This window comes from Vulpes lagopus, chromosome 13 (genome assembly GCF_018345385.1).
Source record: "Vulpes lagopus strain Blue_001 chromosome 13, ASM1834538v1, whole genome shotgun sequence".
Classification (NCBI taxonomy): domain Eukaryota; kingdom Metazoa; phylum Chordata; class Mammalia; order Carnivora; family Canidae; genus Vulpes; species Vulpes lagopus.
The window spans coordinates 46,391,239-46,419,061 of NC_054836.1; the positions used below are offsets into that span (position 1 = coordinate 46,391,239).

General features: G+C 41.2%; 1 protein-coding gene and 1 non-coding gene across 3 annotated transcripts in view; both read left to right on the plus strand.

Annotated features, from left to right (window-relative positions):
- The window catches only part of NPSR1 (neuropeptide S receptor 1), a 141,890-nt gene that overhangs the window by 101,809 nt on the left and 12,258 nt on the right, over positions 1-27,823 (plus strand). The window contains exons 4-6 of one of the 2 annotated variants that reach the window (XM_041728018.1): positions 3,158-3,251; positions 9,199-9,400; positions 20,697-20,773. In XM_041728018.1, coding sequence (XP_041583952.1) covers positions 3,158-3,251; positions 9,199-9,400; positions 20,697-20,773 — 373 coding nt within the window. The remainder of the gene's footprint in view (positions 1-3,157; positions 3,252-9,198; positions 9,401-20,696; positions 20,774-27,823) is intronic. The other variant, XM_041728019.1, reaches the window with a different exon arrangement.
- On the plus strand, positions 18,069-18,175 carry LOC121475180. Its single transcript, XR_005983648.1, has one exon. It is a non-coding gene; the product is annotated as a U6 spliceosomal RNA (small nuclear RNA).

Below are 27,823 nucleotides of genomic sequence, written 5' to 3' on the forward strand. Positions count from 1 at the left end.
TTTTTCCTTGGTAGTTTAGTTTATGACCAGTTTTTAAATGCTGCCTAGGTATTTTACAATAATGTGTATTATTTTTAAAGTGTGTTTACTTTTTCCTATCTATATATTATTGTGCTTCATCCTGTGTAAATCTTTGAATATCTTAGTTATATGTATTTAATATTATGTTACTTGTTACATATAAGTTTTTTTAATATTCTATCAGCATTTTATAATGTATCTTTTATCAATAAAGAGAATCTCTTCATCTTATGTGGTGCAATTTGCCTTGAATTTAATTTTTCTAATAGTAGTATTTAATAAATGCCTTTTTCTGATTTTAGTTGTTTGGTATGCCTTTGGCTATCACTGTATTTTTAAACTTTGATAATCATTTCGTTTTAGAAGTTTGTTTTCCACATAATATGCAGCTAGATTTTGGGAAAGGTTTTGTACATAGATTTTGTTGTAGTCAAGGAGCTTAAGCCATTTATATTTATTGAGACAAATAGTGTTTGGTGCACATTGTCACCTCGTTTTAATCATTCTGGTTAACTTTTTCCCTATTTGCATGTTTTTTCCTTTCTGTTGGTTATTAATTAAGGTAAACTGAAAAAATGCCCCCCGAAATCCAAATCCTAATTCCTGAAATTTATGTATATTACCTTATATGGCAAAAAGATACTTTAGAGATGTAATTAAGTTAAAGATCTTGAAATGGAGAGATTAGTCTGGATTATTTTAATGAATCTAATTGTAATCATATGTATCCTTTATAAAAGGGAGGCAGAGGAAGATTTGACAGACAAGAAGAGGCATTATAACCATAGACCTGAGGTGGGACTGGTGTGACCATGAACAATCCTGGTAGTCACCTGAAGCTGAAAGATAAAAGGGGAAGAATCTGACCCAGAGCTTGTGGAGGGAGGGTGGCCTTGCCAACCCCTTGATTTTGACCTAGTATAACTGATTTTGGACTTCTGGTCTTTAGAAATGTAACAGCGTAAATTTATGTTGGTTTAAACTACGTTTGCAGTAATTGGTTATAATAACCATAAGAAACTAATAAGTAATTTTTTCTCCATTTTTGTTTTACTACAATAGCTTATCTCTAATTTTTAAATTTAATGTGTCTCTATCAAAGTAAAAAGCAAAAGGGATGACTAAAATGTCCAAATGAAAATATATGACATGATTTCTTTCTTTTTACTCTCTCCTCTCACTCAACTCCCAAGATTTTTCCTTGGAATGTTTCCTAACTATATTCATAGTTATTTTGTAAACATGTTGTGGGATTTTTTTGGACACATCGCTTACCATAGCTGTTATTACTCAATCCTGTCTCTCTTCTAGAGTTCTTAATTTTGAAGCAATGCTCAATCAGCACAAATATTCCTCAGGGAAGATTTTTCAGGAGATTATGTGATGTTACACTTTCTTCTTTCTTATACATCTAAGAAAATTATTCTGTGCCTTGGCACAGAAATGATATTTACAAAATTCTTGGATCATAATTTTCCTTTCAAAACTCTGAACATGTTTTTATGCTGTTTTCTGGCATTTTATTTTGGTAAAAAAGAGGCATGACAATTTGAAATGCTTTCCTTTTATGTAACCTTTAATTTTTTTTTTTTACCCTGCCTAGATGTTTGAAGACCCTTGAAATTAACTACTGTTTTTTACTCTATCTCAAAACGCATTTCTTTTTGTTAATGTTTCCTGCTCTTCCAGGCACTCTTTTTTGTGAACTTTCCTCTTGTTTCAAATTTTGAACTTGTGTCGGCCACCTCACTCAACACAGCCAAAGATGGTCAAGATTCTTAAGACCTTCTTACTATGACATTCCACCCTATAGAGTTCTGCCCTTAGGAGCTTTCTTTCCCATCCTCCTCGAATGCCCCCTCCTGAGCTGTTTGTGGCCAGCTATAACAATTTTGAATATTTGAATCATACATAGAAATCCTAGTTTTCTCTAGGAAGATGGTTGTCTAATTTTGGGAGATTAAACTTGGACATCATTCTTCTCTCCATCCACGTAGCACCTTTTAGCAAGAGGAGAATCTCTTCTTTTATCCCTCAGGAGAGCTTTCAATCTCTAATCAACCCTCAGAACCTCCTCCCTATGACATCTTCCACAACGTTAGTTCTGGGATGTATTTGTGGTACTATTCTAGAAATAAAAATAATAAAGAACAACAATATAGTTGATTATTATTTGTCTGAGTGAGGGAAAGAACAATAAGGTATAAATTCCGACAAAAGTTATTACCAAAGTCATGGTATTTCTATTTCATTTTAAAAGATATTCAGACACTCACCTTTAGACTTTTGTCTTTGATTTATTCTTACCTGCTCTGAAATTGACCCAAAGTTTACAAAAAAGAGATATAGCTGGACACTTGGTAGAAATGAGGCTCAAAGTTACCTGAAATTTTTCCACCTTGATCATCCTTTCAGAGATATTTCATTTAATTACATTTTGATTATGCTCTTCACACAAGAGATGTTAACCTCTTATATCCCAATTTTCTTCTCTGCGAACTCTACAAATAACACCGTACTTAAGATAATTAAAGGGCCTGTGTAAGGTTAATAGATGAGGTAGGAAGGAGGAAGAGGGGACCCAAGGACTGATCCGTAATGAACAGCTCTGCTAGAGAAGTGGAGGAGGAAGTGAGCTCTGAGACTGTCAAAGCAGATGATGATAAATGATTAAAAAAAACACATGGGCTCCTGGAAACCAGATCTCTCCCATTGTCTCTCAACAACTCACACTGATAAAAGGCAAATGAACATTTCTTTCTAATTACTCTGGAATCTCAGTTGTAGCAGGGAAAATTAGTTTAGCTTTAAAAGTCAGTTACGAACAAATGTACATGCAAATGTCAAGAGAGACTGACCCTGAGATGTGGAGTCCCCAAGAAGCCAAGTGAATGAGTGAGAAGAGTGAGGTTAGAAGCTTTCTCACTGGTCACCACTAGCAATGACAAGTCCAGCTCCAAGAACAGCAATCTGCTTCTAGACATAGGGAGTCAGTCATTTCTCTCCATAGCCCAAACTTCATCCCTCCCTGGGTTCAATTCATAGGGTTATAAATAGCACCAAACACTCCTCTTTCCATTTTGTGCATTCTCTCACTTCTATGAAGTCACGTACCTTCTCTTGCTTCTGTCTTCAGGTTGTGCTGCTCTATGCCTCTACCTATGTGCTGGTGTCCCTCAGCATAGACAGATACCATGCCATCGTCTATCCCATGAAGTTCCTGCAAGGAGGTAAGGTGGCTCAATCAAGTGCAATCCTTAAGAAATCATCCTTGGGAGAGGGTAGGGTTGTCTTCACTAATATTATCCTCTTAGTAATGGTTTTCTTCCTCCCAATTTCTTCTTCTCTACTTTCTTTCTATTTCATGGGTCTGATTGTCAAAAAGATGTAGAAAGCGAAGGATGTCTGGGAAAATGTTGATGGTTCCTATGAATGGTCAAAACTACTAGGGAAGGTAGTTTGCTGGGCCCACTTTGTAGCCATTTACCTTGACCCTAATGCCTCTGTTTTTTTTCCTTTAGAGCTGTGTTGACACATACACCCCTCTCAAGAAATGAATACTCCCACTTCAACTTGCTCATTTTCCAGAATCAAGCACCTTGCCCTCCATACTCCCAAACTACAGAGATAATTGGAAAGATGTTTTTAATTGATACTAATACTGGAAACAAGGAAAATTCTCCTTGATCCAATGATAGTGAAGAATCCCCGGGAGAAGGAAGCAGATGGGTCAGAGGAAAGGCTGAAACCACACAGCTCACAATACCCACAAACAATGCTACAGTGATATGGGTGAAGCATTAAGAGTACTTCCTAAATAGATAATGTAAAAGCCTAGAACAAGAAGGACTCGAGGAAACCAGCAGGGTAATCTCTGGAGCACAAGGAGGAAGGTCCATCACTACATATTTTCTTTCCCCTCTGTGCTCCCCCTTCTCAGGGGGGCAGCAGAGATGGAAGTCTCTTCCTCTTAGTAGTGGAGGTGGTGGATTTGAAAAGAAAGTGTGGGGTTCTAAGAAGCAATGACTCTTTGGAGGGATGGTGGGTACCTAGTCCCAAGACTACCTGTCCATTACTCTACCCATGGGCAGAGCCCGCATCTTCCATGAGCCCTGAAAGCAAGTAGGAACCCAGTGTTTAGTGACCTGTACCACACTCTCCCAACCAGCCTGGGAAAACTTATAAAATGAAGAACTAGTATGAAATCTTGACTACAAAGATGAGATGCAATCAAATATCACAGAAAATGCGACAAAAGCCAAACTGTGGAAAATAGGTAATACTTCATAATACCATTCTGCAGCATTTACAACTAAGAAGGAAAATTAACAGAACAAGTAGAACTTTAGAATAAGTAGAATTAATGTCATCAGATACTATTGAATATATCAGACAAGAGTGGCACAGATCCTTTGAATGGCAAGTTACCAATATCGAATTAAAATATAAAATGTTCAGCCCTTTGACATAGAAATTCTACTTCTTGGTATCTTCTCTGAACAAACACCCACATACATGCATGTATGAACATGTGTTGTTTATTGTAGCACTGCTTAGAATAGCAGAAACTCCTCCAATGGAGGAATGTAGAAGTTTCAGTAGCTTAAATTTATTGATTGTATACTAGATGCCATTCATGATTATAAGTTCTTTAAGCATGTTAAATACTCTAATTCCGACAACATCTCTGTGAGATAGGTACTTTTATTATCTGAATCTTACGGCTTGCACAATTACAGTTCAGAGAGTTAAAGTAACTTGTCCAAGATCACACAGCTAGTAGGTGCAGGGGCAAAATTTAAACCCAAGATGGTCTGGCAGTAGCTCAGGTATCTGTGCCTACTGCATATCCTGCCTCTCAGTGAGGAGGTGAGAGAGCCATGGACAGTAAAAAAAAAAAAGTAATAAATAATTGCTTGCAAGGAAACATACTAACTAGTCCTCACTTCTGGAGATGGGATTTGGACTAGCCATAGTGACCACAGGGACTTACATACAAGAAGGTATACTGATGTGTTGTGTGCAATTAAAACTAGTTTAAAAATAGAATTTACACCTGTTTTTCAGCCTTTTCTAGGGTTGTTTTTGTTTGTCTGTTTTGGGGTGTGTGTGTGTGTGTGTGTGTGTGTGTGTATGTGAAGGTATGTGACTAGCACCAAGTTTTCTGGGCATTTCCATTGTCCCAGTGATTATGATAAAGAAGGAAACAAGGAGTGGGATAAAGGGAAATGGGAGAGACATATTATAATCTATGCAAAAGTGTGATATACTGATTTATTCATCTATTTATTTATGCCCAGCAGGCCCCACGAAAGAGTCAGTGGAAGCATTCAAAAAAATGCGTACGCCAGAGTATTTCCAGCTGAAAAAATATGAGTGAAGGGAAATTAAGTAGGAGGAAACATGTGAGGGGTATCCTGAGACATTTGCCAGGGATAGAGGCTTAGGGAACCAATAGCCAGAAGGTATATACGGTCAGTTACCCATCTCATCATATTCATTAGGTAAAATAATAAATAAAATAAAATAAAATAAAATAAAATAAAATAAAATAAAATAAATAAATAAAATAAAATAAAAAACTCTTTAGCTAATGGCAAATATGGCTAGTTCTAGGAGACACTGCAATATTATGAACAGTGTCCTAAATTAGAGAAAAGGCAGCAATGAATATTACAGTGTTCTTTTAAAGATGGAAAGCAATTTATTTCCTCACTACAAAATTAATAGAGGTCTGGTGTGGGGTACTTTGGAAATAATCATCTCCAATACCTCCGGGGAAAGACAAAAACTTGGAAATAGACATTAGCCATTTCCCTTCCTCTCTGCCCAATTCCACTGAAGTCATGGAGGAAAGAGAAATAAAGGAGATGAGCAGCTGGATGGGAGCCAAGGAAAGAAGCCATTCAAACACCAGAACTTCAAGGAATTCCCAGCACACATGGAACAGATGAAGCATGGACACCACATCCCCCAGGAAGCCTGTGTGGTGGTATAGGAGTTTGGTGGCCAGGTGATAGGTGAGAACAGGGAGCTCTATGCTAGGGTCACCGTGGTACTACAGCTCATTGGAATTTAAGGGCATCCATGAGGGGCAGGGCTAAGGGTTTATGTGACTGAACAAGGAGAAGGCCACAGAAAGAAATTCCCCACTGGGCAACGCAGCTTCTTCCTGGAGAAGGGCTCAAGTGGTAACCACACAAGTCACTAGTAGCCCAGCAGACACAAGTGATGGCAACTAAACCAAAGGAAGCAAAGGGGAAGGAGTGACCACATCTTCCTGATATTTTACTGCTTTTTACCAAAGTGGTAGTTTCCTCAGCTAGCAACTCCACAGAAGTTGGCATTTTAAGGCCCCATAGGATAAATAAATATGAAGATAATTAGGAAAACCTCTCTTAATAATAGGAAATATGTAGTGTGAGATATTAAAGCATAATATATTTAAGCAATATGATACTGAAACCTGAATAATGTACGTGAAGCAGATGGCATATCCAATCAGTAGAAAAGAACAAATGACTCAGTCTAGGGTGTTAGTATAGTTGCCCAGCCATTTAAAAAATATTGGAAAAAAAAATATTGGACTGCCATTTGTCACAGCCAATTACAAAGTAAATGCCACTTGGATTGAAAAAGTAAACATTTTAACCTTGAAAGGGAATGGGGATGGGTAAAACTTTTTTATTTTTGGTGAAGGAAAGCTCTTTCTAGGAATAATACCAAAAGCATAATTAATAAGGGAAATAAATGTAGTTTACATCAAAATTTAAAAATCCTTCATACAAATAATAAACATTGTACACATGCTTACACAAAATGACAAATAGAAAATCCTTCTTCTAAAGAAGTCTGGCAAAGAGATAAGAGCATACCAATTGGAAAAGAGGACAAAGAACATGAACAGTATTAAGAAACAATGAAAAATGAATGAATGATACATAGAAATGCTCTTTTGACCACTAACCGAAGAACTGCAATATTAGACATTTGGATGTGAAATCTTACTGCTGATATAACAAGAGTAAGAGAAAGAATTCTCTCAGTATTGGGAGAGTATAAGGAAATAGGCATGTCTAAGCACTTCCGGTGGGAGCAGAGGTTGTAGACACTTTTGGAAGAAATTTAATAACATTTGTCAAATCTGTTTCTAAGAGTTTATCCTAAGGAAATAGCGCTGTAAAGAGATACATATAAATTATTCATAATAAAATAATTGGAAAATTTTAAATACTTTATAATAGGCTATCAATAAAATGGGAATTTAGTGTAACGATGGGAAAAATTTTTTATCAGTCCTTTTCAAATTACACTTCACACCCTGGCCCAGGAAGACTTATTTTTGTAGACCTGCTCCAGGACAGGTATGGAAGCTTCTGGCTGTCACCTAGCCTCAAGGAGAGCTATCTAGGCATCCTGTACTTGACTCAATGTAAAATTATATTTGATGAAAAGCTTTTATTGCCTGAAAGTCTGGATGCCACTTGTATAGATGCAGTCATGAAAAGATACCATAAAATTTTTTTTTACAAAGACTTCCTTGACATAAAAGATGGAGATGATTTTTTTTTCAGAGAAAAAGTCAGGTTGAAAACCAGCATGTATATTATGTTCTCATTTTTATCTGTGTAATCTATGTATTTCGTATGAATGCATCATCAAAATTGGGGCTGGCTAGTTCTGCATGGGGCCCCTATGGACTTCTCCCCTTCTTTTTGCTTATATTTCTCTGCTAGTATTTCCGTAATTATCATGTGTAACTTTTATTATTAAAAACAAAGAAGGGGGGATCCCTAGGTGGCTCAGCGGTTTGGCGTCTGCCTTTGGCCCAGGGCGCGATCCTGGAGTCCCGGGATCGAGTCCCACGTCGGGCTCCCGGCATGGATCCTGCTTCTCCCTCTGCCTGTGTCTCTGCCTCTTTCTCTCCCTCTATCATGAATAAATAAATAAATCTTTAAAAAAATAAATACAAATAAAAACAAAGAAGGTGTACGCGATGCATGAAAGGGAGAGCGCTAAGACAGAAGTACAGACTTGGGCAAGAACTTGGCATTTTCTTCAAAGGAAGTCTTCCTTTCTACAGGTGGGAGACACAGGCCATTTTGGAGGTAATAGGAGGTCACCCACCTAATACTCAAGCTGCATTTCCTCTGTTCTGTCCCTGAGTATTGAGCCCTGAGCAATCAGTCATCATGGCAGATGGGCTCAGCAGGCCAGAAGGCCAATAGTCTTGCCACCACTGTGTGTTTGCTGGTCACACACCTGACTGCGGAAAGACCTGAGACTGGGGATCTCCCAGGACAGCCCAGCAGCAGTATGCAAAAAGTGATTCCAGCCATCTGCCCTATGTGTGCTTTGAGGAAACATTTTTCGTACCTTGGTAGAATTAATTCCGAAGCACTGTTTCATATTCTTTTAATCTGATTTTTTTCATGCCCATGCCCTTCCAAAGGTGAATGCATTGTTAACCCATCCAGTGGAATATGAGTGAGCCCAGGAGCTGCAGATCACCCTTAAGAGTCTGTAGGCTGTAAGACCTACAGAAGGAGAGAAACTTTGTATTTTAACCAATGAAAGAACGAGACCATGCAGGAGGGGTTACTAATGCTGCCAAGGCCTGTAGAAACCCAGTAGGCATCACATCCCTCTGGTCAAGAAGAAAAATCCTCCAGCCATATATATCACTTGCTCCCTTAAGGCCATCCTGCCCTGTGTTTGTTTCTGCAACCATAATCCCACTGCTCCCTTCCCATCCCATACTATCCTCCATTCCTTCAGGAAACTACTCCCTTACATCTTCAATAACATCACAGTAGGTTCCCTCTGCCTCTAGAGACCCCTGGTTCTCCTAATGTCTCTGAAGAGGATGCTTCTCAGCCTTTCTTCTGGGAACTTTAGGGCCTGGGGCTGGTAGAGACATTTTCTTATTTCCCTGAACCCTTCTAATTCACTTCTCCTCCATTATTGCCTGGACACTGATCTGTTCCTTTGACACTTATGCTAGCAAACTAGATTACGTTCTACAATGTTCCCTGTCTGACCACCCAGCCATGCCTCTCAACCAGTGAAGATGTGGACCTGTTCTTTGTCTCTCACTTACCTTCCATACTGTCCCCATCTTGAGTGACTCTGGTGTCTACATGGACAAACCATCCAACTTCTCTTTCCTTTGAGCAGAAAAGCAAGCCAAGGTCCTCGTCATGATTGCCTGGAGCCTATCCTTCCTCTTCTCCATTCCCACCCTCATCATATTTGGGAAAAGGAAACTCCCCAATGGCGAAGTTCAGTGCTGGGCACTATGGCCCGATGACTCCTACTGGACCCCGTACATGACCATTGTGGCCTTCCTGGTGTACTTCATCCCTCTGACAATCATCAGGTAAGAGGCCAGCAGGCCAGACCCACACAGAGGCTTTCCTGATTCGCCAGCTCCTGCTCTCCTCTCCTACAGGTCATTCATTGTTCTTGTGTCCTTGAAGGAAGGGGCCAGACCACAAGATTTCATGTAAAGCTACTATGTGTTAAGCCCAACTTCTCCAAAGTAGAGTAAGGAGGAGGGAACTGATATTTTCTGAGTATGTATTATGGAGCAGGTATTTTGCTCAGTGGCTAACAATTATTCCATTAACCACATTATAGCTCTATGAAACCACTACTGTTTCCCCTGTTTTCTGTAAGGTAAACCTCGGGTTCAGAGATGCTAAGTAACCTGCCCAACATCACACACAGGATTTAAACACGGGTCTTTCTGAATTCATACCCTGTTCTTTCTCCTAGTGCATGTAGTCTTTCAAATGCAAGACCTAGTACCAGTTTCGGAGATCTTCTATTATAATTGAAAAGATAGGCAAAACTGAGAATAAAAGGCAATACACACACAGAAAATTATGCTAGGAAGTGTGTGCAGTGACGTCAGGTAATGGCAGGGGACACTTCTTGGAAGCGACTGTTGAAGGAGGGAAGAATTCAGATAGGAGAATGGAAAGGTGGGAAGGGAGCAGGTGTCCTGGTGACTGGGGGTCAGAGGAAGTATGGCAACAGGGAAAGGACAGGCAGGCAATGTCAGTGGATAGGAAAGAAGTTGGTAGTTAGCTCTTTCTGGTGGGGTGAGCCTTGATTATAAAGGCCTTAACAGCCAAGCCATAGGATCTCCCTTTGCCCTGCGGCCAATGGTGGCCACAGATGGTCTTCCAGCGGAGAAAACCACAACTGCCTGGAAAGGCAGGGGCCCACTTGTCATGCGGCAGGATCACCTCTGACTGTGACTCTGCGTGGGTGGATGGGATGGGGGATTGAGGGACACACTGGCATGTCAAGGGCTTGCACGGCCAAGCTGATCCTGCATCTTTTGAGTGCCCTCAAGCTGGCCATGGTGTGTCCCATAATTTGTCCTGGATGAAGGAAGATCAGCCGTTGGTTTCAGAGAGCATAAATAATACTGTGATAGAAATCTTTGTACTTAAATTTATTCATGAGTCTCTGATTATTCCTTCAGAATTCATTCTACTGGAATTGCTAGATCAAAGATGATGCTCATTTTAAAACTTTTGATGCATATTCATAAACTGCCCTCCAGAAAAGGTGTATTCCTGCCAACAGCAAAAAAAAAAGAGCCCTGAGTTTTCTTCTCCTGACCCAGTGGAAGGCGGTATCATTTCTTTATTAAATCTTTGCCAAACATAGGCATTTCAAAAAATATCTCATTGTTTTAATATGCATGTCTTGGATTAAGCGTTAAGGGTATTAAATACTTTTCAAGTTTTTTTCCCCAACGCAATGGGAATCCCATGTTCCTGCTCTTTGCTCAGCTTTAGTCTCATAAAACACCATAGCTGGAAAAAAGTTATCCATCACGTAGTCCAGCCGCTGAATTTTTCACAAAAGTAGGTTTAGGGTTAAAAGAAGCAAAATGACTTGCTCTCCATCAGAGGTGGAGCTGGGCCAGAGAGGGATCCCACAGCCAGCCCAGCAGCCTTGCTGAGATGGGAGATTGTCAGTCATCTCTGCTGAATTGACAAATTGACGTCTGCATTATTTCAACATACTGCCTCCTCACCACCAAGTTAAATTTGGGAGGAATCCTAAAGGAAAGATGAAGGTTATTTAGAAACCAGTCAAAGGGAAGTCGCAGCATCATTGGAAGGGGCATGTGGGGGAGGAGGGCGGCTAGTGGCAAGGGGTGAGCATCTGGGAGGAAGTGGCTCCTGACGTCCATCACAGGCAACCAACGCATCGATTTCAGTGGGCAGCGTCTGTCCTTGTTCTCTCCTGATTGATTTTCCATCAGCTTGTGAAATCAGTCCAAACCCCTGCTCAGCAGGGTGAATAGAGTTTGTGAACCGCATGGCTCCCAATGTGCTGTCTGGCCAGATCCATCATGTGGCTCTTCGCCTGTCCATATTCCTCCCCCATTAATTCAAGCTGCTTCTTCCCATTAGGACCTCTCAGACTTGCCTACAGCCCACCTTGGGTGTTCTTGTAGTGCCCTTGGGAAAAGCAAAGTATAATATGATGATAAAAGGGATGATTTCAAAAGCGAGTTGCACTCAGCCTTCATCGAAGTACAGCCTCCTTGACTCCTGCCCAGTGCTCCTTGCTCCCAGCTGTGGTAGAATGAGGAAAATTCAGTGACCTCCTCCCGACCACAAGCTTCCCTGAAGTGTTTCTTATCTGCTCACTTATGACCTTCACTCTTCTGTGGTCAGGCTCTTCCAGTCGAAGAAAGAGCTTCTCTCTGGGGAATATGGCATCCTACACCCCTCTCGGCTCCTCCTCTCTCTTGATCCAAGACCAGGCCCAGATGGAATCTTGTGAAGAATTTGTTTTCCAACTAGTTCCTGGGATAACTTGCTACTGTTTGATACCTCTCAGAGTTAAGGTTCATCATTTCCTTCTTAACCACATTTTGGACTCTTGAACTTGATTCTGTTTCTGATAGTTCTTTTAGGTAAAGTAAACTCTTAATCCCAAGCTTAAGTAGACAAAAGAAAACAACTTAAGTTAGGTGTTCATTCACTCTGTTAACTGTGCTTCCTGTTTCATTGTTCTTCAGGCATGATTATGTATATATCATTACCAAATTGATAGGCAAAAAATTCACATAGTTGTTTTAATTTGTATTTTTAAAAGATTTTATTTATTTATTCATGAGAGAGAGAGAAAGGCAGAGACGCAGGCAGAGGGAGAAGCAGGCTCCATGCAGGGAGCCTGACATGGGACTTGATCCTGGGACCCCAGGGCCCAAGGCAGGGGCTAAACCGCTGAGCCACCCAGGGATCCCTTAATTTGTATTTTTTAAGACTTTATTTATTTGAGAGAGAGAGAGAACATGAACCAGGGGGAGGGGCAAAGGGAGAGAAAGAAGCAGACTCCTTGATGAGCAGGGAGCTGGACGTGGGGCTTGATCCCAGGACCCTGGGATCATGACCTGAGCCGAAGGCAGACTGAGCCACCCAGGTGCCCCTGTATTTTTTTCATTACAGATGAGATAGAAAAAATTTAAGTTATACATTATCATTTTTGTTTTTTTAAAAAATTACTTACTCATATTATTTTACCCATTTTTCGCAATTTTGTTTTCTCTCTTCTTTATTTTTAAAGATACTCTTTAATAATAAATATTTTCTGTTTTCGTATATTGATGCTATTTCCCTAGTTTGTCATTTGCCTTCTTGTTTTGAATATGGTTTTATTTTGCTTTCAGTTGATAAAACTGACATAATTGTGAAAAGGGGAGACAGCACGAATACCAAAAATTAGAAAGGAGAAAGCCAAGTTGTTTATAGAGTTAAAAGAATCATAGGAAAGTACTCTGCAAAACTTATTATTATTATTATATAAGTTCATGTGGAAATGTGAATGAAATGTATACGGCTTCTCTATAATACACAGACCTTTCACATTGCAGTGTATTCACATCTACTCACGCTTTCCTTTACATTGTTGCCTCCTTCCATTTCTCTCCTTGGAAATTGCTCCTTGCACATACTTTACTATGATTTAACTTTTTAATAATTTATTATTTCAGTTATTTGAAAATAATTTCAGTGTTGGGAGTACATTAAAAATATCACTTTAAAAATATATTTATTTATTTTAGAGAGAGAATGAGCAGGAGGGGTAGAGGGAAAGGGAGAAAAATATCCCAAGCTTTAAAAAACATATTTGATTTGGGGCGCCTAGGTGGTTCAGGCCATTAAGCATCCTATTGATGGTCTGTCTGAGGTCATGATCTCACGGTCCTAGGATGGAGCCCTGATATGGCTCCACACTCAGTGAGGAGTCTGCTTGGAATTCTCTGTCCCTCTCCCCTTTCCATTCGTGCTCTATCTCTTTCTCTCTCTAAAATAAATAAATCTTTTTTTGATTTGATTTGCCAAATGTCCCAATACCATTTACTTTCAATGATATTTATGAATTAGAGATCTAACTTAAATTTATTTTTTTTAATGCCAAGTCATTTGTCCCAACACCACTTACTGAATACTGAATAATCCACTTTTTCTACATGGTATGAAATGGTAATTCCATCATATGCACATTTACATTAGAAGTATTCTCATTGTTTCTGAATTTGTTAATCTCTTCATTTTGTTATTTTCTTTTTTCTCTTTTTTTAAAGACTTATTAAGATCTTAAGATTTAAGATTAAATCTTAAAATTTAAGAATAAAGATTTATTTATTAATAAGAGACATAAAGAGAGAGGCAAAGATATAGGCAGAGGGAGAAGCAGGCTCCCTGTGGGGATCCCGATGCAGGACTCGATCCCAGGATCCCAGGATCATGACCTGAGCCAAAGGCAGAGGCTCAACCACTGAGCCACCTAGGCGCCCCCTCTTTTTTCTCTATCTTGAGAGATATTCTTTATACAATAAACTTTTTCCTTTTTTATATGATGGAAATATGTCCCTAGTTTGTCATTTACTTCTTCATTTTGCACATGGCTTTATTTTCAGTTGATAGTAATTGTCATAATTAAGAAACAAGAGAATACACAAGTAACTAAGTTAGTGGCTTTCCTGCCGCTAATACTACATTGTTTTAATTACTGTAGCTTTACATCGTTTAATATCTGTTAAGACAGATGTCTTGTCTTTCTCAAAGGGGCCCTGGCTATTCCAGGAAGGCTACTGATGCTCACCCCTGCATACACCACTCCAGTCATAACAAACAGGGACGCCCCTCACTCCTCTCACCCTTCTGCCTTTGTGCACATCCTTCCTCAGACCTGAACACTCCTCCACACTCTCCCTGCCTTGCTGCCTTGTTTCTGGCAACCCAGTTCATGTTCTTCATGTCTCACTCTACATACTGACTCCACATGGACCACACTGCCAATCCTTGGCCAAGCAGTACCTCAGGTGTTCACCCATAGCCTCCCACCTCAGCTCGTCCGGGCCACCATGAAGGCATCATGGGAGTGGAATCACCTGCTTGTGTGGCTGCAGCTCTTGAGTATAGAGCTTCATGCCTTCATTTCTGGGTTCCAAATCTAGTACATGATACTCACTTTGTAAATGTTAGGCTGAATGAACAATGCAGACCTGAGCGATAAACCACAAGACAGAGGTGCCACCGGGTCACTCACACCCCTGATATGGACATTTCTGGCTCCTTAGTGCCTAGATCAGTTTCTGGTATATGGTGAATCCACCCTAAATATATGTGTAAGGACAGAAGGAAGGAAGAAAGTAAAGAAGAGAGTGAGGAAGAAAGGCAGAGAGGGAGGAAAGGAGAGAGGAAGGAAGAGTTGTATTGTCTGCAGCAAACCCTCATGAGAGCCATGAAGGAATAAAGATTTAGCTCTTCTGTCATTAATTAAATCAGGCTCCCTGGATTTGAAACCATAGTGACTAACAATAAAGGCAATATATTGTTTTTCTGGGTCAACACAACTCCTGTTATTTCAAAATTTACTTGACATGACTGTCTAACTGTTGCTAGGAAGGTTATTAGCTGCTGGTGTAATTGCTTTACTTTAGCCATGGTTATTTTCTTGTGACTTAATTGATTTCCTATTCTTCTATCATTTTTATCTTTGCGACATAAAGATAGAAGCATAAAAGATCCATGACCAACAATTGCAAAGGAATAAGTGGAAAAAAGCACATTTGTCATGGAGCACTGACTCCTGTTACATGGCGGGGAAAAAAATCCATTTATTTTGCTTGGAGAATAGAGATCAGACTGTGGGAAAGTCCCAGGCTAAGGTTGGTACAGCCCAGTGGAGTTCAAGACCATGGTGGGTATAAGGCCCGGGAGTCTGGACAGTACTGTCCCTGGGCAGGAGGTCCAAGGTCAAGGAGAATGACCCATCTATCAGTGAAAGAAATGACATATATAAGGTGTTACCTGAGGGTGGCAAGAGAGATCTTTTGAAAAGCTATTGTCACTAATTCACTAGGTTAGGGTAAATGTTTGTGTTTGGATTTCCAATACCCACCCTACAATAAGCCACTCAGGGCAGCCCTTCCCCTCAATGCGGGAATGGTTTGGGAATGACCACATGACCAATTCTAGCCAATGAGATGTGAGGGAATGTCTTCGGAAGAGCCTTTGGAAAATATTTCCCCATTCACAGAAAACAAGTCCAGGAGAGGACACCTTCCCATCTTCTGGACACTGCTGTCTGGATCGACACCCGGAACTGCGCAGTCTGACTCAGGGAGACACCTGCACTGAAAAGAAAAGAGGAACGGATGAAAAGAATGCAGATTTCTGAAGTTCAGCTTTGACCCTTTGAAGTTGCAATTATGGGGGATAAGAAATATTCTCATTGCTTAGAACAATTTGAGTTGGGTGTTTTCTGTAACTTGCTACACAAAGTATCCTGATACCCAACTGCCTGTACTTGCTGTTTCCAGACATCAGTGAATTCATCTGAACTACTGAAGTCATCAGAGTGAGCTCTTCTTCTGGGACCATGAGGAAGTCTCAGTTATTTCAGTGGTACCCAGCGATTAGTAAAGGCATCCTTTGATCCTCTCTGTCCTGGAAGCCCATTAAACATGGTGCCAATGGAATGTGTATATCAGGACTCTCATAGTTTTCTGAGTTTCTTAAGTATCAAGCTGTTTTTACATTCTCCCCCCAAAGTTAGTTCTGCCTTCATGTCTCCCAAAGCCCAACTACATACAGAGATACTGTTGAGTCCCTGACCCCTTGCCTCTCCCCACGTATTCATTATTTCTAGAAATATCCGTAGGGCACCCACCGTCTGCCATACCCTATATCTGGTAAAGGGGACACAGAAATGACAAGATACACATGTTGTCTGAATTTAAGACTCTTTCTGTGTAACAGAGAAGGCAGCCAATTAAAAAGGGAGTTCTAACACTGTGATGAGTACTGTGGGAGGGTAAATAGAGGGCCCTAGGGTACCCACAGCAGGGATGCTAACCTGGTCTAGGAATCAAAGAAGACATTCAGAAAATAACTAGAACTATCTATAGCTTAGGTAACCCAGCACATTCCCTTGAGGAGCCTTAGCAAGTCATTTAACAGCCCTTGAAGTCAGAGGACCCAGACTATGGTTCCATCTTCTAGCTGTGTGAACTCAGACAAGTTACTGAATCTCTCAAAACTGAAGTCTGACCCCCAGAACAAGTCAGGGTCCCTCTTATATACTCACCCTACATTTTATCTTCTTAGAATTTTTCTCCTTTGTAATGATATATTACTGTGTCCTCATTTCATTATTATCTATCTCCACAAATACAATGTAAACTCCAGGAGGGCTAGGACTCTGTATTTTTCTGCCACAGTATCCACAATGGCTCAACAGGTGCCTGGGACAGAGTAAGTCCTCAAATACATATAGTGAAATGAATTAATTAATAATGAAGGAGAGAGAACTTTTGACTAGGGAGTATTCTTAATGCCCCTGCTAGGAGAAGAGAAAAAAGAGCCTTGTCCAGTGAAGCCCCAACAAGGTCAAGCATAGAGAAGATAGGTAGGGTAGTTGGTGCTCAGTACCTTGAGCTGAGTCCTGCAGAGGTGAAGTACTGATAGTCTGAGTGAAATGCTGTCTGTTGTGTCTCAGTAGAAGAGCAAAAGTTTTGTTCTGTTTCCTGGACACCTCTTACACATAATACAGAACCAGGACTGAGGAACCAGATTCAGACATCCTCCTAAGGTGGCCCTGCAAAGTCTTTCTCTGGCTTGGATTCTCACTCTACCCCCATCATGAGCTGCCTCTATAAAGGAAATGAAAGAAAATGGGTCTGTGCCTGGATAGCCTTCCATAAAATCAAGAACTCAGTCAGCTGGTTACAGATAAGATATACTTTCTTCAATCTGGGTGATCTTTCAGTTTTTATATTTCAAAGAAGCTTAAAGAAAAGCTGCATTTGTTGAGAAAATGAAAGTAGATTGAAGACATAAAATAAGTTGAACCAAAAGAGTGGAGATGCTCTTCTTCTGCTCTGTTTCTGAGAATGGGCTATTTATGGGTCTGCTAATCTTTAGGACATGACCACCATAGACAAGACTCAATGTGACCAGTATTATGCCAGCATGGAAGCCCCAAGGAGGAGGGGTGGTGGCTGATAACCATTGAGGAACAGGGACAGCTCAGAAAGGTCTCATAGCTAAGTGATATATGAAGAATGGGTTTAAAAATGCATTTCGACGAGAGAGCAAAGTGGACACAGAGAGATGGAAGGCACTGGAACTCAGATTCACCCAAAGTCAACTGCATATGAAGTATGAAGTCATGGTTAGTTTTGTTAACCTGTTCCTTTTGGCCACTCTTGTCGATGATATGGAGAAAGGTCATTGAGAGATGGTGGAGGGGAGGGAAGCAGGATGATGATAGTAAAGGTGAGGAATAAAGAGGCAGATTTGGGGAGGCTTTGAATATCCTGCATAAGAGACTGGATATCATCTTGTAGGAAAGTGGAGACACTGGGGGGGGGGGGGGGGCGGTTAAGCCAGAGAATGACTCTCTGTCCTAGAGCTCCACCTTGATGACAGCATGGACATTCAAGATGGTACCCGACTAGGGGCATTAGAAGATCACGATAATCAGACAAGATGTCACAAGGGGTACTCACTTCGGGAGCACACATCCTGAAATTGGAATCATACAGAGAAAATCAGTATGGCCCCTGCATGAGGATGACACAAACATTCATGAAGGCTTCCATAGTTTTCATGGATACAGAACTTTAGTTGGGGAAGATGAAAAATTCTGGAGATGGATGGTGGGAAAGGTTATATGACAATGTGAATGTACTTCATGCCGCCAAACTGTGCACTTAAAAAATGGTTAGTGATACATTTTTATGTTTATTTTACCACAATAAAAAACTCATATCAAAATACAATTTTTAAAAAACGAGGTTGTAAGGATCTGGTCTGATGCTGAGGGGCAGGCATAGAGAAAAAGGAACAAATCATGGGGACATTTTGAAGGGACAGACCATAGAACTTGCTGAAGAAAGAAACAAGGAAGAAGAAGGAGACAAACACAATTCAGAGATTTCTCTTATGCATGACTGCTTCACTCTGAGCAATGACTTGATTTGGGTAATAAAGGGGTACCCCACTTATAAAGGAGTTGCTTTCCACCTGCCCTATGGGTCCCAAGGAGATGAGGCAGGGAGATTAGTCCCAAACCCCTAACACGTAAGGCCGTCCTTAATTTTCCATTGTGTATATGGCTGATGGCTAATAAATATTTGAATTATTGATTGATTTAGCACTAGGGTTGCTATTGTAATACATAATCAATGTTTCGTGGTGGTTGTAACCTTTCCTTGTATTTCATTTATCTGGGGAATAAGTTTCCCTGCTATAACACATGTCCAGCTTAAGGTAAAGAATAGATTCACAAGCAGTTTTTTCCTCATTTCTTCTTTAATGTAGACATACAAATTCCAGAAAAATCCCTGGACAGGTATATGAGAAAGAGTGGGGATATTCCAAAAAGGCCCAAAGCTCACCTGGATCACTCAGAGGGGTTCACTAAGCAAGAATGGGAAAAGCAAGAATGAGCAGAAGGTTTTTAACAGTCATTAATTAAGTTATATGCTAAAGATCATTAAAAACAATTAGTGCTTTGTCAGCCACTGCAGACCAGAGCTCTGATTTTGTCTTAACCAGTAAATCTCTAGAGGGGAGTTTGTGCCATTCTAAAGTGAAGCAATGCTTTGTCCCAAAGTTTTTAGTTGAGGTTCTTAATATATTAGAAGCACCAAATAAGTAATTAAAGAAGAGTATACATTTTTTTTGTGTTTATCAAAAGAAACAAAATTTGCCAATGCTTTTGAGTCATTAACATTTTGTTTTCCTGTTAGGTATAGATTATATTATGCTACAGGAGGTGTGATATTATGTGAAACATGGGAAAGAGGGAGAGGAAAGAAAATGGCATTTATTGAGTCTCTGCTAATTTCCCAGTGCTGTGCTTGGCATCTTCAATGTTGTCACAATTGATCCCAAAAAACTCATAAGACGTTTGTGTTATTAACTCCATTTTAGTGTCAACAGAGGCCCAGTGCCTTAGTCTGTTCTGGTTTCTATAACAAAATACTACAGACGAGGCGATCTATAAACAACAGAACTTTAGCTCTCACAGTGCTGGAGGCTGGAAGTTCAAGATCAGGACGCCAGCATGGTCAGATGGTGGTGACAGCCTTCTTCTGGGCCGCGGACTTCCCCTTGTGTCTTCACCAGGTGGGAGAGGCTGCCAAGCTTTGTGGGGTGTCTTTTGTAAGAGCACTAATCCCATTCTTGAAGGCTACACCCTCAGGACCTAAGGGCCTCCTAGGCTCCACCTCCTACTACTATCATCTCAGTTATTAAGATTTCAAGATATAAATTTAGGGGTGGAGATACAGACATTTAGCCTGTATCAGTTAGTGTATTGCTTATCTATTGCTGGCTAACAAACTATCGTGAACCCAGTAACTTAAAACAACAGAGGTTTATTACCTCCAGTTCCTGGGGGCCACAAATCTAGACATGGCTTAACTGGGCAGGGCTTTAACTCTGCTTAAGCAAGTCAGCCATCAGGGTGTCTGTCTGCCAGGGCTGGGGGATATCAGAGGTTCAACTGGGGAAGTGTCTTATTTCAGGTTCCCATTGAGTTCTTGACAGAATTAATTCTCTGGAGCTATAGGACTCATGGCAGCAACAGAGAGAAATGCTAGCAAGACAGGCCCTACAGTCTTACATGATCACAGACATTTATCACCTTCAGCCCAATGCATGGATCAGAAGCAAGTCACAAATCCCAACACACTCAAGGGGGGCGGGGGGATCTCACAAAGGCATGGACATGAGAGGCAAGAATCACTACATTCTAGAGTGATTCACATTAAAGAGTGTCTAAGGTCAAGTCATACAACCAGCAAGTAGAAGAGCTGGTTACAAATATAAACCTGTCTGACCCCAAACCCTGAGTTTGGATTCTAATCTCAGCTATACTTCTAACCACCTGAGTTATCTTGGAGAAACCATTTCACTTTGCCAGGTCCTAGCCTCCTCAGTTAAAAAAAGAGGTAGCTGTAATCTGCTGGAATTCTGTAATCAGCAAAGATAGGGACCTGGCATGATTTTAACCCCTTCCTCTTTACCTCACCCTCAGGGAACTGGGAGTGGTCCTCTCTGTGTGTCCTCACAGTAGGGACACACCAGCCATATTAATATTACCTCTGGTCCTTTGCACAGCGTCATCTATGCCATTGTGATCCGAACCATTTGGATTAAGAGCAAAGCCCACGAGACAGTGAGCTCCAACTGCTCAGGTAAGTCTCTGATCAGCATTACCCAACTCTTGGGTAATTTTGCTTTTCCAGTGGTTTTTCTCTAGCAAAAATGAGCTTGCCTGTGCTTTGCCTGAATACAAGAAGCTGCACTTGCCTACCAGGACCCCGCCAGCAGATCAGACCCACCAAAGGCTCCCCTGGCAGGTACTGCCTCTTTCATGTGGCCTCCCTGAAAACTTAAGAAGGAAGGGGGGCCTTTGGGTGCCAGGATCCAAAGGTCGCCCTGATTTCTTAGGCCTGGCAAAGAGGAACACCCTGTAGGACACTGGGCTGAAAAGAGGTCTGTCCAAGGAGCACACATTCCGTGAAGCACAGGCATAGACATTTCTACATGGCTTGAACTTACAGATGGAGAAAACTGCAGTCCATCCACAGAACAATACTGGACCCTAAGGCAAGCAAAGCATGGTCAGTGCTTTCCTAACACACCAACTTGCCCGGAATGAGCCTGAGACAACCAACTATGGCCCTTCCCCAAATTTGCTTCAGTAAAACTTAGTGCTAAGCACGTCCCACATGACAGGCGCTAGGACCTGGAGGCCTACCTTGCCTCCCAGGCCAACACTGCTGGACCTGATGGAGACCAACCTGGAGAGAATTGGCAAGGAACCACATGCCAGAAAAAGAGGGGGAGGGCTCCTGGTTTTCTGCTGATTATAATGGGACTAGTTCTCTCCTCAGGCTCCCCACCTCCTCCCATTCCTCGTACACGCTTGTACCCCTTCACACACCCAGTCCTTCACATGCACACTTTTACACATTTATACACACCCGCGTATACATACTCACCCACATGTATTCACACAAGAGCAGCAAGCTATAACACAGATACGGGATACAAAGAGCTGGTTTCTGTTCCCAAAGTGCCACTAATTGCTGTGCCACCTTGCAAAGTCATTTAACCTCTCTGGCCTTCAAGAGGTTATAATAAGGGACAAACTAAATGGTCTCAAAGTCCTCCTCTTTTCAGACTTTGAACGAATACCTTTCCTGGACCAAGACCATGCTCGTTTTCATCCCTCTTAAAGCCACCTCTTCCAGTGTGACTGAGAGAAAGTCAAAAGGATTCCCAAGTGGGCGCAAATAATCTGTGTCCCTTCTCTAGGCAAATTGCCAGAGACATGTAAGTCTTGGCATCTTCATCTGAATTCAGTTCAGTTCTGCTGTGTTCACCACATGTCAGCAGTAGTACAAAGAACTGGGAACGCCAAATGAATAAATAGCACGGTTTCTGACTATGGGAAGCCAACAGTCTTGTGCACAGGGCTTCAGTGCTGGCTTGCACAAGAGCATTGCCTAGGGAAACTTTCAAATGCACCAATATCCAGGTACCACTGTCTAAGAGATTCTGATTCACTCCGTTTGGAGTGAGGTCTGGCATCATTACTTTGGAAAAGCTCTTTGGATGGTTTTAATGTGCAACCAGGTTTGACAACCTCTCATCCAGTGGGAGACACGGTTATAGGCAGCTGACTCCCACAATGATTGACGAGAGTAACCCAGAGGTGTGTGCAGGCTGCTTGGAAATTTTCCACCCATGAAATACCTATCATTCAGCTGATGACTCATTCTGGCCTCCATGCAGATCCTCTACACAGACTCCCTCTCACTGGTCTAAGTCTCTGCACCCTGGCTTTTCTAGAAGAACAAGAGCAATCAGAAAGAATAAACACAAATGCTTTCATTTCATTCATTGTGAGTGGCTTTGGTTAAAAGTTAGAATATTTGTCAAAAAAAAAAAATGGAGGAAGACCTCCTCCTCTATCAGATATCAAATAAATACATTAAATACTATAATTGTTGAAATAGAGTATCTCTATCAAAGAATTACACAAATGGGAATAGAACAGAACAGAAACTAAAGGAAACCTCAGGAGTTTAGGATATGATAAAGTGTTTCAAACTGATAGAGTAGTAGAGATTGTTTGGTAATTAGTGCTATTGAGACTATTTATTGGGAAATAAATACAGCTATATTCCTACCTCATATGCCACAAGGAAATGAACTTTTTACTAAAGATATAAATGAAAGAGAGAGAAAAGGGAAAGAAAACATAAGAATCATTGTTTATAATCAGGAAAAAAAGGAAAAGTTCTGAATACCTGCAATGAGAGATCAAGAATAAAAACTATATAGACATACAATGCAATACTTCAGCTGTTAAAAGTATCGTGTAGTATACTTACTGCAATAGAAAAATGTCTGTTATGTATTAGATTAAAAAGAAGAAAGTTGGGCAGCCCGGGTGGCTCAGTGGTTTAGTGCTGCCTTCAACCCAGGGCCTGATCCTGGGGACCTGGGATCGAGTCCCATGTCAGGCTCTCTGCATGGGCCTGCTTCTCCCTCTGCCTGTGTCTGCCTCTCTCTCTCTCTCTCACTGTCATGAATAAATAAAATCTTTTTAAAAAAGGAGAAAGTTATATATCACTTTTATAAATATCTGAATATATAATAAATATTAGAATATGCATGTACATATACAGATAGATGATAGCTCGCTGGATAGATGGATGAATAGATGATAGATAGATAGATAGATAGATAGATAGATAGATAGATAGATAGATAGATGATAGATAGAGATATATCTTAAATGAATCCCTAAACATTCAAAACTTATTCTCAGTAAATAGGCAATGACCAAAATCAGATGTATCCTGATCTATAGGTAGGATCTAGAAGCTACAAGAAATAGGGCAGTACCCAGAGGCTCATATGAGAGATACAAAAAATGCCTCTGCCTGCTCTCAGATACATCCCTGCAGAGTCTTCCATGATGCCTGAAATTCAAACCAATGGAGTTAGTCCTTTTCCTTAAGGGGCTATCTGTAGGAGAACCCAGGAGCAGTACATCTGAGGCTGCACTGAGTACTGTGCACTACATAAGCATATACTGATCAAGTTGTCGCTTAGAGTGCATGATCCTGATTCAATGGTGGACAGATCAAGTGTGGCGGGACCAGAGGGTTTGAGAAGGTCCAGAGCTTTGGGTTTAAAGGAGAACAAAGTAGAAAGGGATGGGGGGTGTCTTAGTCCATTCTGGCTGCCATAACAAAGTGCCATAGATTGAGTGGCTTAAACAACAGAAATTTATTTTCTTACAGTTCTAGAGGCTGGGAAGTCAAGGATCAAGGTGCTAGTTGATTCTGTTCCTGGTGAGAGCACTCTTCCTCACCAGTGGTTGCAGATGGCTGCCACTTCCCTCTTGCTGTGTCCTCATCTGGGGGACAGGGGAGATGAGAGAATGAGCACATGCACATGCTCTGTTGTCCCTTCTTATAAGAGCACTAATCCTATCATGAAGACTCCATGCCCATGACCTCACCTAATTCTGATCACCTCCCAGAAGCCCCATCTCTAAATACCACCACGTTGGGGATTAGGGCTTCAGCATATGCATTTGGAGAGGACACAAACACTTAGTCCAGAGACAGAGAGAATCAGGAAAAAGAAAAAAAAGACACTCTGGAAATAATTGAAGACCAACCAAATGAGAATAGACAAACACTATTTATCCAGAGCTCGCAGAAGAGTCATTGTGAGGGAGGCAGCCACCATGACATACGTTTTGGCAGAGACTCGGGGCAAGCAGAGGAGTGGGAAAGCTTTATAGCAGCAAAAAAAGAAGGCTTCTGGTATGCCCCAGCTCGTGGCTATTGGCATGGGAAGCAGCAGGTAGGCTAAATAGAAGCATGGCATCCTGTGTGGCTGGTGAGGGGTATGTATTTGACTTCCTCTGGCTGATTTTAAGCTGAAAGCAGGGACAAAGACTAAAGGAGCTGTCAGTGATTAATCAGGCATTGGCCATTTGGGGTAGATTGTCTCACAGGTGGGACAGATGGGGTAAGAAAGATGCAGTCTAATTTGCTACAAGTTTGACTTACACATAGTAGGTTGGCTTTCTGGCCCAGTTACTATAGATAATGGGTTGGTTTCCTGGTCTGGTAGCTGTAGGGTTTGGGTCAGAATTCTATTTTGGTATATGGTCTGGCCAGGATCCTTTTGTTTATTCAGTCTATCAAGACCAACTGACAAGACAGAGGAACAGATAGAGCATCTGCTGCCCACCACCTCACTAAGTTCTTTCCATAGTTTATCTCCTTGAATCCTTACACAATGCTGCAAGGTGGCGTTACCATCTATCTTTTGCAAATGGAAGGCGGGCGTGAAGGATAAGCACATATAATTGACTAGAAACTCTGTGTTTTCTCCCTTGTAGCAGGCTGCCTCTCAGAAGGAAGGACACTGCAGAAAAGGAGGGCAGTAAATGACGGATAAAAAGAGATTCAAAGTGAAAAAAAATTTTTTTAATTAAAAATCCCAAACCCAGGGGATCCCTGGGTGGCGCAATGGTTTAGTGCCTGCCTTTGGCCCAGGGCGCGATCCTGGAGACCCGGGATCGAATCCCACATCACGCTCCCGGTGCATGGAGCCTGTTTCTCCCTCTGCCTGTGTCTCTGCCTCTCTCTCTCTCTCTGTGACTATCATAAATAAATAAATTAGTTAATTAATTAAAAAAAAATTTAAAAAAATCCCAAACCCAGGCTGTTTGGCACTGCTCCTTTTTCACCCCACTCCCTCCAGAGTTTTGCCTTCAGAGCACACTCTTCTGCCCCCATGCCCTGAAATGGTTTATTTTGAAGTACCCAAACATCTAAAAGGTGGCCACTACGGGTGCAGGCTGAGGTCTTCCTATACTTGCAGATTTCAGTCAGGTTGGTTTCAAGCTCTGTCCCGTGCTCCTTGCCCGTTCCATGAGGCTGGCGTGTCCTGAGCTCCCCACCCCCACCCCTGAGCTCTCACATTCACCTACTCTCTTCTTTCTGTTCTTCTCCTCTGCTCCTGGGCCAGCAAGCATGGAGTACACATCATTTTCCTTGAGTTTTTCACTCCCAAGAGTAAATAGAGCAAATGTTGCCAGAGGTCTGGGGTGATGAAAGGTTTCCACATCCTATCAGCTGTCCCCCTTTTCCAGCAGGCCTTTTATCACTGTAGTTGGGCTCTCTCTCCAGAGCCCCCCATATTTCCCTGCTACTAGATTTTCCAGCCCCTAAACTATGGCTTACCCTGTCTCCAGCCTCTGAAACAGTACACGGCCACATAGAGATTAGTTTTCCCACGGGCACACAATCTGTCATTAACCTCTGGGAAGGCAGAAATGGCTACAGTCGATGTTTATTCTTTAATACAAGTTTACATCTCCATCACCCTTGTTTTTTTAGTTGTCCATATCAACACCAGTGAGCCACTTCTAGAATGAGGAGCAGATAGTAATGTCAAAAGCCCATACATTCTCTGTATCTAATTCCTAAATGGAATACACCTGATTTTCTATTTGTTATACAGCCAGGCAGCCATGGAGTTGGCTGGTAAATAGATCTCCAGTGGTTTTAGCATGCCAGGATTATTGCTCATCAACAAGAGGGCATCAGCAATGATTAGTGTGATCAGAAGCGCACTGTGTAAATACAGGCCACAAAATTCAAGCTATCATTTGTTTATGAACCACTCTTCTTACTGGCAAATGTGTCTATTTTCTCTCCCTCAAAGGCTGACAGAGAGAAAAGAAAAAGAACTATTTAATAAATGATCTAAATATTTTCCCACAAACAAGTAGAAGGCAAGGGGTAGAGGAGATGAGATTTTTCAATCTTACAGGCTCTCTTTCATAAACAGGCATTGCTCAGGATGCCCAGGGGTATCTACTTCAGAAAAATAGAACATTTAACTGCACAGGGACAGGAGAGGTGGGAGGTACCATTTACAGAATGCACAGAATAGAGCATAGCTGCCTGTAACTGCATCTGGCCATTGTGGCTTGGAAGACGTGATGCGATCCCTGCTACATCCAAATTGCATGCTTCAAATTAAATGAGGCAGAATGAGGTGGAGAAATAAGCTTTGGTCTAGGAACTGGGTTAGAGTCCTATTCATTTCTAGCTAAATGAACTTAAGATAAGCCCATTAACTGCTTTCAGTACCTTTCTCCATCAGTAAATGCAGGCAAAATGTCTTCTCTACGTGTAACTACATTTAGCAAAAGACATAAAGAACTTCATGGGGAAAAAAGTATAAAGATATAAATAAATGAAGCTTATAACAAGTTCATGGATAGTAAGATTCAACACCCTGAAGATGTCAATTCTCCCCAACAGTCTACAGATTAATACAAGTCCTGTCAAAATTAAAATGGGACATTTTGTTGAGCTTGGCAAGCCAATTTTAAAACATATGTAGAAATTTCAAGAGCCAGGAATAGCCAAGACACTCCTGGAGAACTAGAACAAAGTAGAGGAGGTTTACTGTATTCACTATTAAAATCTATCATAAAAAATAAATAAATAAATAAATAAATAAATAAATAAAATCTATCATAGAGTCAGAGTGATTAATAGAGTATCAACAGGATACAATAGACAAATAGGAAATGAAACAATCTCAAAACAAAACCTACACACATAGGAGAACTTGATAGATGTCAGAAGATGATAGGGAAAGAAGCAACGTCGGCTCTTTACCTCAATTTATAGGCAAAAACAAATTCCAAGTGAATTGGAGACTCAAATTTTATTAACTTTAAACAGAGCAAAGAGCAATTTTATTTAAGTAAAAAATGAATTTATTCATGAACAGCAGAGAAATTGCAGTTCGGGACAAGCAAGCTGTGGTGAAGCTTAGGCAAGTCCGAAGAAACAAAGGGAAGGTGAGTTTATTAGGTTTTAGGAGGAAACTGGGGGGGGGGGGGGGGCTGTTCTCGGATGAACAAAAGTACATCAGGGAACAAGAGTTCCAGGAGGCAGTGGTGGCTCATGGGCGGCAGGCAGGTGGTTGGTGTTTGGGTGCTGGGGCAGGGATGGATCTTTCCCACTTTTCTTAAAGGCAGGAGACAAATTCCTGCATGAAAAGTGCCCTCCCTTGTGGAAATGTGCATTTCTCGTATCTTGGTGAGGCGGGCTGCAGGGAGAGGTACGTGCATGTGAGACCCCTTCAGGGCTTGCCCACTCGGTTTTAGGTCAGGTTTCCTTTCT